Below are 16,162 nucleotides of genomic sequence, written 5' to 3'. Positions count from 1 at the left end.
CTTGATAATATTTACTAAATATAAATATTTAATAAATATCACAAAAGGTATATATTGTTTTTGTAAAACAGGATTTCAATTGATTTTATATTATTATTATTATTATGAATATTATTATGAATATAATTATTATATATATTTATCTATCTATCTCCACACGCATACATATGAATTGGAAGTATATTATGAATTATAGGATAATGTAGTGTGATATAATATTAATCAGAGGAAGTTGCTCTATAATTTAGATTTTTACATTTAATGAAATAATCACATGTAGCTAGTAATGCTAACCACAGTTAGCAGATATTTGAATAAGGTTGATGCTAATGTTTCTCATAACAGGAACATGTTTATGATATAACTATGTTTTTTTGTTATTTGTGTTTCTTTTCTTATTTCTGACAAACAGTCATCAATTAGAAGCTTCAGTTCTGATTTCTGTGCTCAAGCTCTCTTGTTGTTGTTTGTGTGTGTGACTGTCAGTGGACTGCTGGGACGGACCAGACGACCTGCCCATCATCTACCACGGCCACACCTTGACCTCCAAGATCAAGTTCCTGGACGTTCTGCACACCATCAAAGATCACGCCTTCGTCACATCCGAGTGAGTCCCCGACGATTTTCATGTTTTGTTTTCCGAAAAGCCGCAGTTTAAAAAAAATAAATAAAATGGACTGAATCCCCACCAGGTACCCCGTCATCCTGTCCATCGAGGACCACTGCAGCGTGGTGCAGCAGAGGAACATGGCCACGCACTTCAGGAAGGTGTTCGGGGACCTGCTGCTCACCAAGGCCGTCGACAGCAACGCCGAGGAGCTGCCGTCACCCCACCAGCTCCGCAGGAAGATCCTCATCAAGGTGCACACACACACACACACACACACAAATGTATTCTCAACTATAGTTACTTTTGATATATTGAAATATTTAGTATTCTCATTTGTTGGTTAATTGAAAAGATTTCATGAAGCTGATGTCTGTCATGGCTTTACACCCTGATGCTCAATCTTAATTTCATTTAATTTCATTTATTTCATGTTTGTGTGTGTCAATATCAAAAACTATCTTTTTCATGCTCATATCTTGTCATTTATATTTAAAATATTATACATATATACACACATATATACATATACACACACACATATATACATATACACACACACACACATATATATATATATATATACACACACACACACATATATATACACACACATAGGCACATGTAACTGTTTTTATGGATACAAAGAGTAATGCACAATGTACCTACATGTTCTATCTGATATATATTACTAGATTTTTTCCTTTTTGTTGCATTTGACCTGTATTGAAGATTTCTAATAAAAAAATAAGTAAATAAAAAAACATATATGAATTATATATTGTATTAATATGTTACAATATATGGGAAAATACATAAGGAATTGCCGCTATTAATATATTGAAAAATATATGGAGTTATATTTACTTTTATATTGATTACACATATACATAACAATACATTCAATACATTTTGTGATATATTGCAATTTATTACAATATGTTGTTGTATATAAAGTGGTATCGGTCCTTCCGCAGCACAAGAAGCTGGTGGAAGGCACGCTGTACGAGGAGGTGTCGTCGGCAAGCTACTCGGAGAACGACATCAGCAACTCGCTAAAGAACGGCATCCTCTACCTCCAGGACCCCATCGACCACGTGAGTGTGTCGGCGCGCAGCTCGCCCGCAGGAAGCGCGTTCTGGCGCACTGAAAAAAAACAACAAAAAAAAACACACAACGTGTGTGTGATTTCCAGACGTGGACGCCGCATTACTTTGTCCTGACCAGCAATAAGATCTACTACTCGGAGGAGACGTCCCGCTACCAGACGGCCGACGAGGAGGAGGACGAAGAAGGGAAAGAGGTAACGCTACGCCATTGGCCACCGCCGCCGCCGCCGTTTGGAAGCGAGGGCGTCGGTGGGTCTCTCACCGTCCCCCTGCCGTCCGTCAGGAGTGCAACAACAACGAGCAGCACTGTGCCGAGCGCTGGTTCCACGGGAAGCTGGGAGGCGGCCGGGACGGGCGGCAGGTGGCGGAGAAGCTCCTGCAGGAGTACTGCGAGGGCGGAGCCAAAGACGGAACCTTCCTGGTCCGAGAGAGCGAGACCTTCGTGGGCGACTACACGCTCTCCTTCTGGTCAGTGGCTGTTTTCTGCCGGCGGCCTCAAAGGGGGGGAATCATCGCGATCTCCGAAATCAGCGCCGGGCTTTGCGCTCGCTTTGATCCGTCGAGGGTTGAACTTCCTCGCCACACGCTGCAGGTCCTTCCTGTCGTTTGGAGTTAAAATGTGTCGACCTGAAAACAGCCGACCGGAACCGAGTGGATTGTTTAAATTATTATTATTATTGCTATTATTACTACCACCATTATTGTTATTTCATTACTATATCATATTTTTTCTCCATCTCTCCCCTCCTACCACACACACACACACACACACACACACACACACAGTTTACTGTACTGTAAGGATTTTTAAATATCATTCTGGGTGAACGCTGTCGGGGTATCGCTGTTGTTGTTTGTCTCTGTCTTTCGCCCTGTATGTTGCAAAGCAAAATGAACAAAAAATACTAATAATAAAAATAACATGACATTTCGAAAATAGAAACAAAAAATAACATGGCAATTTGAAAATAGAAAAAAATAATAATATGGCAATTCAAAAATAAAATTAAAAAAATAACATGGCAATTCTAAAATAGAAAGAAAAGGAATAAATAACATGACAATTCCAAAATAAAAAAAATGACATGGCAATTCGAAGACAAAATTAAAAAAATAACATGACAATTTGAAAATAGAAAAACATAAATCAATAACATGACAATTCAAAAATAGAGAAAAAATAACATGGTAATTCGAAGATATAATTAAAAAAATAACATGACAATTTGAAAATAGAAAAAAAAAATAACATGACAATTCAAAAATAGAAAAACCATAAATCAACTAGAAAATTCCCGCAGGAACTTTTATTGTGCCTGCCACGAATAGAAAAACATAAATCAATCACATGTTAATTCAAAAATAGGAGAAAAAAATAATGATAACATGACAATTCCAAAACTTCTCCCCGCAGGCGCTCGGGCCGCGTGCAGCACTGCAGGATCCACTCGCGTCAGGAGTCCGGCGCCACGCGCTTCTACCTGACGGACAACCTGGTGTTCGACAGCCTCTACCGCCTCATCTGCCACTACAGAGACACGCCGCTGCGCTGCAATGAGTTCGAGATGCGGCTGGGCGGCCCGGTGCCGCAGCCCAACGCTCACGAGAGCAGAGAGTGAGTCGCTGGCGCTCGTGTGAGGGGCGGGAGAGCCGGCGCTGCTCTGTAAATACACTTGATTACATGTAAACAGTCTTCAGTGGAAAGTATACATGGAGGGATTTGTGGGGTAAACAAAGAGGGTTATTTAATTAAAATTTTAAAGGGAAAAAAAGAAAAAGAAAAACTAAACCATGTTCGTATATCCAGGAACATTGACTCTCCTTTAATTTGTTTTGTTTTTTTTACTTTTATATGTAAACATTTTTCTTTTTTGTAAAATTTACTGTCGATGTGGTTCAGTCAGTTAATTATTCTGAGGGTCAGTATGATCAATGACGACACATTTTACTGAAAAAGGCTTCTTTGAAAATAGTTTCACTATTTATACTGATTTAAAAAGTAATTCTATAGCCTTATAGGCGATATTATCATTGTTCATAATACTAAGGCCCTGTTTACATGACACATTCTTCAAGCGACACCACAAAACTTGAATTCTATTTTTGTCCATTCACACGGAGACACCGAGGCAACGCTTTTCACCTTCCCAGGTTTTTTTTTTTTTTTTTTAAAGGATATTTCCCCCTCATTGACACGAATCTGCATATACAGCTGGTTCAGAGTTGCCATGAGCAGCCAAACCTGTAGGGGGCAGTGTAATGAGACACACAAAACCACGATAGCCAATCAGAATCCTGTAAAAAAAAAAAACACAACTTAACAAATTGTGTTATAAATATCTGCCTACCCCCATTTAGGTTCTACAGAGTTTTTGAAAATCTCTTTGAGTTTGCAGAAATCATCGTTTGCGGAAACTCGTAGCTGCGTTTACGTGTAAATGTTTGGCTCAAATGCAGAGAAATGTTTTTTTGTTGTTGTTTTTTTTAAATACCCAGGTACGTGTAAACGTGGCCTGAAAACGGCTCCCAAAGTGGAACTTTTTTGAAAATGCTCTTGTAAACATTAGCACCTAATAAGAGGCGCTAATGCTAATGCTAAAGCAGACTGTTTGTATGTAAATATTATATAGCGGGCGTCAGATGCCACCAATCCCAGAAGGTTTTAAATCTGAAATTAAGAGAAAACGAGTCACGTCACTCGAAGGATTTACTCTTGTGGGATGGTTTGTGAGTCGTCGGCGTGGTAACGTCTCCCCTGCCGTGCAGGTGGTACCACTCCAGCCTGTCCCGGGTCGAGGCCCAACACATGCTGATGCGTGTACCGAGGGACGGCGCCTTCCTGCTGCGGAAGCGCAGCGAGCACAACTCCTACGCCATCTCCTTCAGGTGGGACGTCGCCGCACGCTATAAACCGCCGCCGCCGCCGCCGCCGCCGCCCGACTGACTTTAATCCCCGTTAACGGAGCTGTGCCTGGCCCGCAGGGCGGAGGGGAAGATCAAGCACTGCCGGATCCAGCAGGAGGGCCGCCTCTTCATGCTGGGCAGCTCGGCCGAGTTCGAGAGTCTGGTGGATCTGGTGAGCTACTACGAGAAGCATCCGCTGTACCGCAAGATGAGGCTCCGCTACCCCATCAACGAGGACACGCTGGACCGCATGGGCACCACGGTCAGTCCGCGCCAAGCTCCGCCCACAAATTAATCTTCGCTTCACTTCACGTGTTTGGGGGGGAAACTTAAATGCCCGCCGGTGCATAAACTTAATAGTTTTATTGACGTGAGTGAATTAAATGCTGACTCAGCTATTTTTAAAACATAAGAAAGAAAATCCTTGCTTACTTGCTTTAGTGCATTTCTTTAATTTCTTTTACAGCTTTAATATATTTAGATTTATATTTATCAATATATTTATTTGCACTGTGTTTGGTGCTCTGCAAATAATAAATTTCAGGTTTTAGAATGAATAAGTAAACCAATGTAAATGGACTTTATTTATTTATTTATTTGTTTAATATATTTATCTATTTGTGTGTTTATTATTATTTTATATTTATTGCCTATTTATTATTTTATTTATTTATTACTTATTTATCTATTTGTGTGTTTATTATTATTTTATATGTATTGCCTATTTATCTATTTATGCATTTATTATTTTATTCATTTATTACCTATTTATCTATTTATGTACTTATTATTTTACTTGTGTATTTATTATTATTTTATATTTATTGCCTATTTATCTATTTATGCATTTATTATTTTATTTATTTATTACCTATTTATCTATTTGTGTATTTATTATTATTTTATATTTATTGCCTATTTATCTATTTATGCATTTATTACTGTATTCATTTATTACCCATTTATCTATTTATGTACTTATTATTTTACTTATGTATTTATTTTATATTCTTTAATTTCCTTTCTCCTCAGGAGCTGGACTACGGAGCGTTGTACGAGGTTCGCACTCCCCATTTCTACGTGGAAGCCAACAAGATGCCCACAGCTCGGGTGAGTGACGGTCCGATTGGCCAGGGGGGTGGAACCGAGAGGGATGATCACTTTATTCAGAAAAAGATCAGCCGGTTCGGTATGATTTAGTTGAATTCCACTGAGGGCCTCTTAGTCCAGGCTCATGCTTCTTTCTTGAGACAACCAGAGCCCCCTGCTGGACAGAACAAGTCACTGCTTCATTGAAAGACTAAAATCCCAGCACTTTTCCTTGTGAGGCTTTTCTACTGCAAAGAATTCACATTTTGTTTGTGTCATTATGTTGAAAAATACTATTTATATTGTCCTTTTCGTGAAATATTTAGATATTTCGAGTGGGAAAACGTTGTCGTCCTCCATGAAGTAGTAAATAGTGCGTGGCAATGTTCGTCACATTCATCCTTTGACACACATCAACAGTGACGGTTGACGTACAAGGTGCTCGGTCCAGGTTGGAGTTCTGTTTATTGCTCAAGGGCACGTCAACATGTGGACAGATGGGGATACAGCCATGTACGGTGGCCCAGAAGGGACGACAGCACAACGAAAAGTCACAACAAAAAGACACAAAGGAAGTGTGCAGCGGTCGGTGAACAGGCTTTGTTTCTGGGGGGACAATATTTTCTGACGGAACCAAAGTGTAACCAAACGATGGACGGAGGAACACGAACATAACGTTATGGCAGATTCAATGTTGACCAATCATCATGTAGCAGCCTGTCGTGTTGTGGCTTTTTGTTGTTGTGTCTTTTTGTTGTTGTGTCGTGCTTTTTTTGTGGCTTGTTGTTGTTGTAGCTTGTTGTTGTTGTGTCGTGCTTTTTTGTTGTTGTGGCTTTTTTGTTGTTGTGGCTTATTTGTTGTGGCTTTTTGTTGTTGTGTCGTGATTTTTTGTTGTTGTGTCCTTTTGTTGTTGTGTCGGGCTTTATTGTTGTTGTGGCTTTTTGTTGTTGTGTCGTGCTTTTTGGTTGTTGTGGCTTTTTGTTGTTGTGTCGTGCTTTTTGGTTGTTGTGGCTTTTTGTTTTTGTGTCGTGCTTTTTTGTTGTTGTGTCTTTTGTTGTTGTGGCTTTTTGTTGTGTCGTGCTTTTTGGTTGTTGTAGCTTTTTGTTGTGCTTTTTCGTTGTTGTGTCTTTCTGTTGTTGTGGCTTTTTGTTGTTGTGTCGTGCTTTTTTGTTGTGTCTTTTTGTTGTTGTGTCTTGTTGTTGTGTCGCTGTTGGCCCCTCTGGGCCGCCGTAGGGCCGTGAGATCAGGAGAAACACTCTACCCACTCAGCCCCGGCTCACTTTTAGACAAACCAACGATGTCCGAATAAACAAGACGACATCGTTAGCCTTTCTTGGACTCCAGCATTCCACCGCGTCAATGCAGAACAAGTAAACCCCCGACCGTTTCCTCGCCGCTGTGTTCCAGTGTACGGTCAAGGCTCTGTACGACTACCGGGCCCAGAGGGAGGACGAGCTGTGTTTCCCCAAACAGGCGCTCATCGTCGGCGTGGACAAGCAGGAGGGCGGCTGGTGAGTGGCGCCCGGCGTGAGCTCGCCGCACCGCCCGGCCCCACGTCCTCTAACCACCCCCGATCCCGTGCTCCGCCCTCAGGTGGCGAGGCGACTACGGCGGAAAGAAGCAGCTGTGGTTTCCTGCCAACTACGTGGAGGAGGTGCCCAGCTCCCCCAGCAGAGAGCTGGACGAGGCGGTGAGCTGCTTCTGCGGTCGCCGTGGAGACGTTCGCTCGTTGTCTTTAGTGGAAACGGTTTGCATGAAGAGACGGTGTTTCTGTGTCTTCTCAGTCCACGGAGAACAGTCCTCTGGGCGCCTTCCTCAAGGGCTTCATCGACGTGCCCTCCTGCCACGTTGGTGAGTTCTATCTTCAGCTCTGACACAAATAAAGGACAAATACTTTAAAGAAAAACCAAGTTGTTGGTGACCAGCCAACAATCACCGTTTGAGTTTCATTTTCACGATAAAACGGTCGTCAAATCACGATTTCAACCATTATTGACTGAAAAAAGTGGAATTGAATCAACCTTCTTAAATTATCTTTATTCGGTTTAAGTGGCAATGAAAAGTGCAAAAACCAGTGAAAATGCAACTTTTAAAAAAAACGGCTCCCAAGGTGGTACTTTTTAAAAACGCTCCATTAAAATGGCAGGGGGGAAAAAAAAATGCTACTTTGTGAAATGCTGCTTGTGCGCCACAATAGTTCTGCACATGCTCAGTAGAGTCTCAGAGTCTCATGACTCCCATGTTCTCCTGGGACTTGGTAGTTTTATACTTCACCCATAGCTTCGTCTATACAAATGGCTGTGTTCACCATCGTTAATATTTATAGCAGATTTCTGTATCCACTTTACTTGTTTCATCACAAAAACAAGCAACAGCACCCTCCAGTGGCCACACGTAGAAGCCTTTATGTCTTTAAGACAAGTTTAAGACAGATTAACAATGGAAATTAATGTAGTTCAAGATCGATACGGCTTTCCTTCTCTAGTAAACAGGAGTTTAGTGTTATCGTCACCACGACAGCTGAATTCACAAATGAAGCATTATTGGACTGGCTTAAGGATCAATATCTTATATTGAGGCCAGTGTTATTTTATCATGTGCAAATAGAAATAAATCGTTTTTTTTAAAAGAAACTTACATTTATACAAATCGAAAACAATGTTTAAAATATCTTTCTTTACAAATACTTTTGTCCTCGGCTGTGTGATCTCTGTTGACGATCAGTCGCCGTTCTGTGACAATAAGCTCCGCCCTCCTCTCCTCCGTCCAGTGGTGCATAAAGACGGGAAGAACTCGCGGCCGTTCGTCTTCACCGTCCACTCGCAGCACCTGTCCTCCCACCCGGTGCAGACGCTGGACGTGGCGGCCGACACTCTGGAGGACCTGAACACCTGGGCGGGCGGGATCCGCGAGGCGGCGCAGAACGCAGACGCCCGGGTACGCGCACACACACACGCACACACACACACACACACACACACACTGGAGGAGGTCTGTAGTTCAGAGAAACAGGTTTGCGATTGGGAATTCGCAGGTTTGATTCCCATACAGGTCATCACTTGGGCTGCTTGAGCATGCTACCATTAGCTCACAACGTTTCACATGACAACACCTAATCCGTTCAAAAACACGTTGCTTTTACACCTTACACACTGATGATGTAGTTAGTCTGCCGGGCCACTGGAGGGCGCTGTTGCTTGTTTTTTGTAATGACACCACACTGACTTGAGTGCAGAGAGCAATACGCTTTAAACGTGAGCGAAATGTAGAGAACCCGACATTCTTATGGACTGATGAAGAATCGGATGCTGTCAGAGGAGAGTCTCAACGATTAAACTACCGATATGGATGATAAAACTACAATATGGACGCCAGTCAAACCACGACTCGTCCGCCATGTTTGTTCGCAGCCGCATGAGCAGAAACAACTATTTTCAATTCGGTCAATTTTTGTGAAAGGGGGATTAATGTAGTGATAAATAAATTGACAATTGCGTTGTCTCGTCGCCGTGGTAACAGATGCAGGAGGAGAAGCAGATGGAGCGGAGGAAGAAGATCGCGGTGGAGCTGTCGGAGCTGGTGGTCTACTGCCGGCCCGTCCCCTTCAACGAGGACAGTAAGCGTCCCGCTTCGCCCGTTTCTCCTCCGCCCGCCGGAGTCTCTGCCGCCGGTCGTCTCACGATCCGCCGCCTCCCGCAGAGATCGGGACGGAGCGGGCGTGCTACCGCGACATGTCGTCCTTCCCGGAGACGAAGGCGGAGAAGTTGGCCACGCGCGGCCGGGGGAGGCGCTTCCTGCAGTACAACCGCCGCCAGCTGTCCAGAGTCTATCCCCGAGGGCAGAGGCTGGACTCGTCCAACTACGACCCGCTGCCCATGTGGCTCTGCGGCTCCCAGCTGGTGGCGCTCAACTTCCAGACCCCAGGTCAGCGTGAGGACGGGAACTCAATCCAGCCCACTGGTTTGGGAACCAGATACTATTGCGTGTTGACGCTTGTTTGAATTTGAATGGAAACTGTGTTTCCCAAATAGTATGTACAGGGAGGGGTTGGGCGTCGAGGAATCACTGACCTGCAGTCAATCAGAAAGAAAACCTTGTCTAAATCTGCTGAGTCATGCTGGCTTTAGTCGAGCATCCCAAGTGTCTGTCGGTTCGTTCTGCGTCGCCTCGGCGGCAGATTAGGAAAAGCTGGAGTCTCCTCCGCTTCGACTGAAACAAAGCATGGGCCGTTTGCTGTGAATGCGTCCGCAGACAAGCCCATGCAGCTGAACCAGGCCTTGTTCCTGCTCGGCGGCGGCAGCGGCTTCGTTCCTCAGCCCAACATCATGAGAGACGACGCCTTCGACCCGTTCGATAAAGACACGCTGCACGTGGAGCCGATCACCGTCCAGCTGCAGGTCAGACTCAACAGACCGTCGAGTGTGTGTGTTTTTTTATTTATTGGTGTGTATGCATGTGTTTGACCAAGTTTTCGCCCCAAAATTCAAATTCAAATTGCGTGAAATCTTCAGGGACGATTCGTCACGATACAAGCACCAGTCGATTGGATTTTTCGACGTTACCCGCCTCACCGTTTCCGAATGAATCCTAAAAAAACTGGAAAAAAATGTTCCCATACAAAGCGGATGAGAGGGGGAGACCAAAGGTCAGCGTCTGTTGCCATGGAGACGCTCCCTGATCAGTGTTTCACACAGTCATGTTGCCACCCGACCTACCGAGTTAGCATTGCTATGGGCTAATGGCTACCATGCTAGCGATGCTAACTGGGTTAGGCAAATAAATTGGCGAAGGTCTGCGCTCAACCGAGTGTAGCTCTAAGGATCTATTAAAAAAAAAAAAACAACCAGACCTCTGTGCCAACCCCTCGGTCTCCGTTGCCCCTCCCCCCCCCAGGTGCTAGGAGCTCGCCATCTGCCTAAAAATGGCCGCAGCATCGTCTGCCCCTTCGTGGAGGTGGAGATCTGCGGCGCCGACTACGACAGTTGCAAGTGCAAGACGGACGTCGTGGGTGAGTGGAGCGCCACGCACGGGCGAGCGAGCGGCGCCGAACGCCACGTTAATGTCTTCTCGATCTGCCCTCCCCCCCCTCCCCCTCCCCCCAGCTGATAACGGCCTGAACCCCGTCTGGGTGCAGAAGCAGTTCGTCTTTGACATCCACAACCCCACCTTCTCCTTCCTGCGCTTCACCGTCTACGAGGAGGACATGTTCAGCGACCCCAACTTCCTGGCGCAGGCCAGCTACCCGGTCCGCCTCCTGCGAACAGGTGAGGTCCGACAGGAACCCCCCCCACCCCCACCAGAAGATCGCCGACGATGACCCGTCTGAATCTTTTTTTTTTTTTTGCATTTCTGTTTCAGAAAAACCTTCATAATTAAACGATTTGTTTTGAAAACAATAGAAACTCGTGTTAGAAATAGTGTAGTTTTCATGTTGGGCCAGTAGTGGGGGCTGTGGTGGGTTCTTGTCCTGAAAACACACACACTCACACACACACACATGTGCACAAACAATAATACGCTACCGACATTAATAATGTCGATGATAAGCTCGGGTGAACGAAGCTATGATGACTTCAACTTCAAACCAAAAGTGATAAATAATGGCGACTTAAGATATGCTAAGCTAACATATGCTAGGCTTATATAAAATATGATGGGATGAGATAAACAAGCATAATCCATCGATAAGCTGTCCCAAGTCGGCAGGAAACACAAGATAAGATGAACTAAATCACATGTATATATAATATATATAATAATGTAATCTCCTTTTACACAATGTTAACATTTCCAGTGAAATCGCATCATTTTTAAGTTTCCATTTCAGAAAAGTTTCACGTTTGCTGAAAACGATGTAGTTTTCATGTCGAGCCACTAGTGGGTGCTGTTGTTTGTTTGTTTTTTTTGTAATAAGACCACAAATACACTCTAAACATTAACATCGGGAGAACATAGACATTCTAGTAGGATTGTTACTACGGTGGCTGTCAAAATAAAAGTCCCAGGAGAATCCGGTCTGGGAGTCGCAACGGTCTGGAGGAAACTTTGCTCTGATTGTGTTTGTGTGTGTGTGTGTGTGTGTGTGTGTGTGTGTGTGTGTGTGTGTGTGTGTGTGTGTGTGTGTGTGTGTGTGTGTGTGTGTGTGTGTGTGTGTGTGTGTGTGTGTGTGTGTGTGAACAGGCTACCGGAGCATCCCTCTGAAGAACAGCTACAGCGAGGAGCTGGAACTGGCAGCGCTTCTGGTCCACATAGAGATCGTCAACGCCAAGGTGGACGCCCCCTTTCATGCTAAGCTAGGCTACGTTAAGCTAACCTCAATGAAACGAGCCCAGATAAACGAGGAGAAAGTATAATAAGTTAGCCCGAGCTAAAATTCAGTGAAAGTATTTCCTGCTTTTATTAAATCACACAGGTGCAAAAACAAACGACAAACTCAAGTAGAATCTGTCTTTTCATGCAGATCAGCTGGTGAATATTCGATAATGATAGGTTGAAAAGTTTATACAGTTGATAAAAAAGGCGAATGTCTCACACGTGTTCTTCCTCACGCTGCCACCGCCGCGCAGGAGGAAGACGACGAGAACTTGTACACGTCCATCCAGCGGCTGCGGGACCGAACCAGTGAGCTGTCCAGCCGGGTGACCCTGCTGGAGCGGTCGGGCTCGGCGGACCTGAGCTACCAGCAGAGCCTGGAGGAGCTGCGAGCGGCGCAGGACCAGCTGAGCGAGCTGGTGGAGGCTCGCAACCGCCGGTGAGCCGGCCGTCGTCGTCATCGTTATCATCTGACTTCACGGTTTCCTCCCGCGAGGAACTCGCGATTAGATTCAGCTTCTTCACTGGAATCCGTTAAATCAGACGGTATAAAACGGAATTCTGCAACCTTTATGACCAAAAGAGGCAGTTTCGCAAAGAAACATGTAAATGTTTTGAAATGAAGGGGAAAAAAACATCTTTGAAAACAAACTTGCTTAACAAACAAGGTTTTATTCAAAAAGTGTCCTTTTTGTAATTATAGATTTTCCTAATTTAAGCGTCTCGACTATTTTAGCCACTTTAGCTATTTAACTATTTATAGCCACTGGTTTGAGAAGTTTTCATATTCTTCTTCCTTTTTTCCTTCTATTTTTTTCCACTTTCCTTCCATTTCCTGTTTTCCTTTTTATATTTTCTTGATTAAAAAAAATCTAAACTACTAAAAATTTTTTGCATTTTGTTTTAAATGTTTTTTCAAATAAAAACTTACATATATTGGCAATTCCAACAACTGTTTTCGCAGTTTCACTTTAGCTGTTTTGAGCCTGAATGTTTGACCAGGAGCACTGGGGAAGAAAATCAGTTTGGTATTCCAATAAAATAAAACGAACCAAAACGAACAACAGCACCCACTAGTGGCCCCACATGAGAACTACATTGTTTTGTTTTTGTGTTGTGTTCCAGGCTGATGGAGAAGAAGAGGAGGGAGAAGCTGAGGCAGCAGGTGGCAGCGAAGCGCAGTTAGTCCTCCCGGCCACCGGAGGGCGTTCTAACACAGACGGTGCCTGACGTGCCGGGCTCCCCGACAAGCAGCGACATGCAATCCTTTCATAACTGGAACATGAAACGCATCCTTTCACAATAAGACACTGAAACATCTCATGGACTTGAAAAAAAAAACCCCAAAACGAACCAAAGCTTAAGCTATAATAAAAACAATCACACACTGGAGGCTGAAAACACACTCAGAGGCGAGACGAACGACTCAAGAGGTCAAAAGTCACGTTACTTGCTCAAGCCTAGCGTAATAATTTAATATCTCCCGTTATATCATGAAAGTGGTTTTATTACATGAAAATAGCGCCCACTAGTGGCCCAACATGAAAGCTACAGCCATTGTTGTGTGAACACAAAAAATTTCTGAAACAAAAACACAAAAGCGATGCGTTTTCATCTATGTAAACAGTGCCCAAGTCGCACTTTTTTCTTTTTTTTAGCTGCTTGTACGACTTATATTAACAGATTTATATTCAGTGTCAACATATATCAGTACATACCATCTGGCACCACTAGATGTCACTGTGTGACCACAGACAGACGCTACAGTTCCTGGGAAAAACCTCCATTACTGCCACGTTGGAGCAAGAAAAATTAAGCCAAAAAGAAAAAGCCATAGCACAGATTTTAGACAAAAAATAATGTAATTTAAATCACTTTATATAAATTTCTTTTTTTTTTATATTGGAATAAAATTCCACGTTTTTTTTAGGTTATTGAGCAGTGTTACTGACAACAGTTATGTAGATATCCCGCGGTTCTAAAATCTGTCCAATAAATTAGCCTTTTGTTTCTTTAACAACAAAGACGTGGCAGATTATTTGAAAAAAATTTTTTTTTTTTATATATTCTTATGAAATATATGAATGTTTAAATAGATGTGTCTTGTACACCACTATGACACGTATACGTTTATTTCCTCCTCATATTATTTTGTTCATTTAAATCCAGAAAATGTAATTATATTCAAATAATTGTAAGAATGTGAAAAATACATGACAGTGTGAAACAACAACAAAAAAAGAGACAAACTCCTGCATCGGGACCTCAGAAGCTCCGACAAGCGTCTCGTATTGTGTTTCAGGCTCCAGTGTGAAAAGTGGGACAAAAAGGGAGAAGTTAAAAAAACAAACTCAGGTTTAAACGTTTGTGAAGTCTGGATGGAGGGAAGTGACGCCGGCTCGCGTAACGAAGAGGAAACTTCCTGTATTTGTGCCTTTGTTGAAGCTGACATTTACAAAAAATGGACCCGTTCCCTCGACGACTGGAAAAGTTTCGCCCTTTAAGGGGAAAACTGCTGACGGACTGGAGGCGGAGCTTCAATGACTCCAGTGTGAATTGAACCTTGTGGGGGAGGGGTCAGGTGTGTTCAAGCACAAACAAAGGGCTATCTCAGAAAAGCTAGAAAAGCACTATTCGTATGGAGATCGCCTTCCTTCCACGCCTGGACTTCATTAATCCCCCCGCCCCCCCCCCCCCCCCCTTGTATATAACTGCTTTTATTTATCCAACAGGTGTGGATCCTTTTCCAATAGATGAAAGTTTGTCTGAATTAATCATTTCTACCTGGAGCTCCTTTTAATGTCCCCATGAACCTCTCTCTCTCTCTCTCTCTCTCTCTCTCTCTCTCTCTCTCTCTCTCTCTCTCTCTCTCTCTCTCTCTCTCTCTCTCTCTCTCTCTCTCTCTCTCTCTCTCTCTCTCTCTCTGTCTCATCCCAGTTAGACGACTTATTATAACATTTCAGTGACCTAGGATTGAAAATATTTACACGACTGAATACATTAAGTGAGTTATTTGTATCCTAGGTCACTAAAATGTTCCAAATAATTCAGTTTTTATATTAAGTCGTCTAAATGTTGTTAGTCTGATATGCTTTTTGGTTTTTTTTCTTCCGCCGCCGCAATTTTAAACTGTGTCTTTATGTGTAAAAACACATTACTATTCATCCTTGGTCACTGACACGTTACAAGTAATTCACTTATTATATTGAGTCGTCTAAATGGGAATCGTCTATCTGGGAATCGTCTATCTGGGACGACACCCTCTCTGTCTGTCTCTCTCTCGTTCTATGCAAACGTCTCCTCGGCCATTCGACTCGCACTGTTTTCCTCTGGACTGATGTATTATTACTCTGCTTTATGGATTTTTCTTCAACTTTCCACTTATAAAAGCTCCTTCATGTATTCCTGAGTGTCCATCGTGACCACGAGTTTTATTTATTAAACGTATCTCAATAACCTCCATATCTTTCCCCTCTATTGAAGTTATTAAATTAAAATTAACAACTATCTTTGATAATAATGAATCGTTATTGAGAGACAAACTGTCCAAAACACCAGAATCATGAGGAAAGAAATCCCTACACTGGTTATCCTGAGCAAATAATGTTTAAAGTCCTGATTTCACGTTCTACTAGTAAATCTGTTCTGTATTCGGGGACGTTACCGCCGCATATGTAACAACGACCAGAATTATTAGAACATATAATGCAATAAAATGTAATAACTGGTCAATATAAAAATATTTAACAAGGATTTAATTTTGAACTCAATATGTTTAATGTTATATATAATTTTGCAGCGGTGATTGGAGAAGTAGTATGCAGATTATAGAGAACAGAAGATTATAAATGACTTCAGCAATAATACATAAACACCATAAATTGGATACAGAAATGTACGTATAAACAAATGTAGACTTTTAGAAGTCATTCTTTCAGCATTATTCAAACTGAAGCAGTTCAAAGTTCAATTTATAAATCACAGACTCACTCCGTTATGTAATAACATTCCCCCCCTTACAATATAGGGGGGAATGTTTATTACGTTATGGACCATTTGTCACATTCCAGGTTTTATTAAATTATATTTTATACAACAAGGTCTCATATACCATTTAAAGCTTTACAGATCAGAAATCAGA

The 16,162-nt window shown here is 42.7% G+C and overlaps 1 protein-coding gene across 1 annotated transcript in view; it reads left to right on the top strand.

Moving 5' to 3' along the window:
- The window catches only part of LOC308137428 (1-phosphatidylinositol 4,5-bisphosphate phosphodiesterase gamma-1-like), a 30,460-nt gene extending 15,029 nt beyond the window's left edge, over window positions 1–15,431 (top strand). The window contains exons 12-32 of the mRNA XM_080506105.1: window positions 487–607; window positions 693–861; window positions 1,585–1,704; window positions 1,803–1,910; window positions 2,000–2,184; window positions 3,131–3,331; window positions 4,483–4,602; window positions 4,699–4,882; window positions 5,653–5,730; window positions 7,117–7,220; window positions 7,303–7,399; window positions 7,494–7,560; window positions 8,480–8,646; window positions 9,229–9,325; window positions 9,409–9,633; window positions 9,961–10,106; window positions 10,603–10,717; window positions 10,812–10,973; window positions 11,890–11,978; window positions 12,276–12,460; window positions 13,147–15,431. Coding sequence (XP_080362231.1) covers window positions 487–607; window positions 693–861; window positions 1,585–1,704; window positions 1,803–1,910; window positions 2,000–2,184; window positions 3,131–3,331; window positions 4,483–4,602; window positions 4,699–4,882; window positions 5,653–5,730; window positions 7,117–7,220; window positions 7,303–7,399; window positions 7,494–7,560; window positions 8,480–8,646; window positions 9,229–9,325; window positions 9,409–9,633; window positions 9,961–10,106; window positions 10,603–10,717; window positions 10,812–10,973; window positions 11,890–11,978; window positions 12,276–12,460; window positions 13,147–13,207 — 2,801 coding nt within the window. The 3' untranslated portion in view covers window positions 13,208–15,431. The remainder of the gene's footprint in view (window positions 1–486; window positions 608–692; window positions 862–1,584; window positions 1,705–1,802; window positions 1,911–1,999; window positions 2,185–3,130; window positions 3,332–4,482; window positions 4,603–4,698; window positions 4,883–5,652; window positions 5,731–7,116; window positions 7,221–7,302; window positions 7,400–7,493; window positions 7,561–8,479; window positions 8,647–9,228; window positions 9,326–9,408; window positions 9,634–9,960; window positions 10,107–10,602; window positions 10,718–10,811; window positions 10,974–11,889; window positions 11,979–12,275; window positions 12,461–13,146) is intronic.
- Window positions 15,432–16,162: the final 731 nt, after the last annotated feature.

Source organism: Blennius ocellaris (assembly GCF_963422515.1).
Source record: "Blennius ocellaris genome assembly, chromosome: 12".
NCBI classification, from domain to species: Eukaryota; Metazoa; Chordata; class Actinopteri; order Blenniiformes; family Blenniidae; genus Blennius; species Blennius ocellaris.
This window is presented reverse-complemented; position numbering and strand designations above follow the sequence as displayed.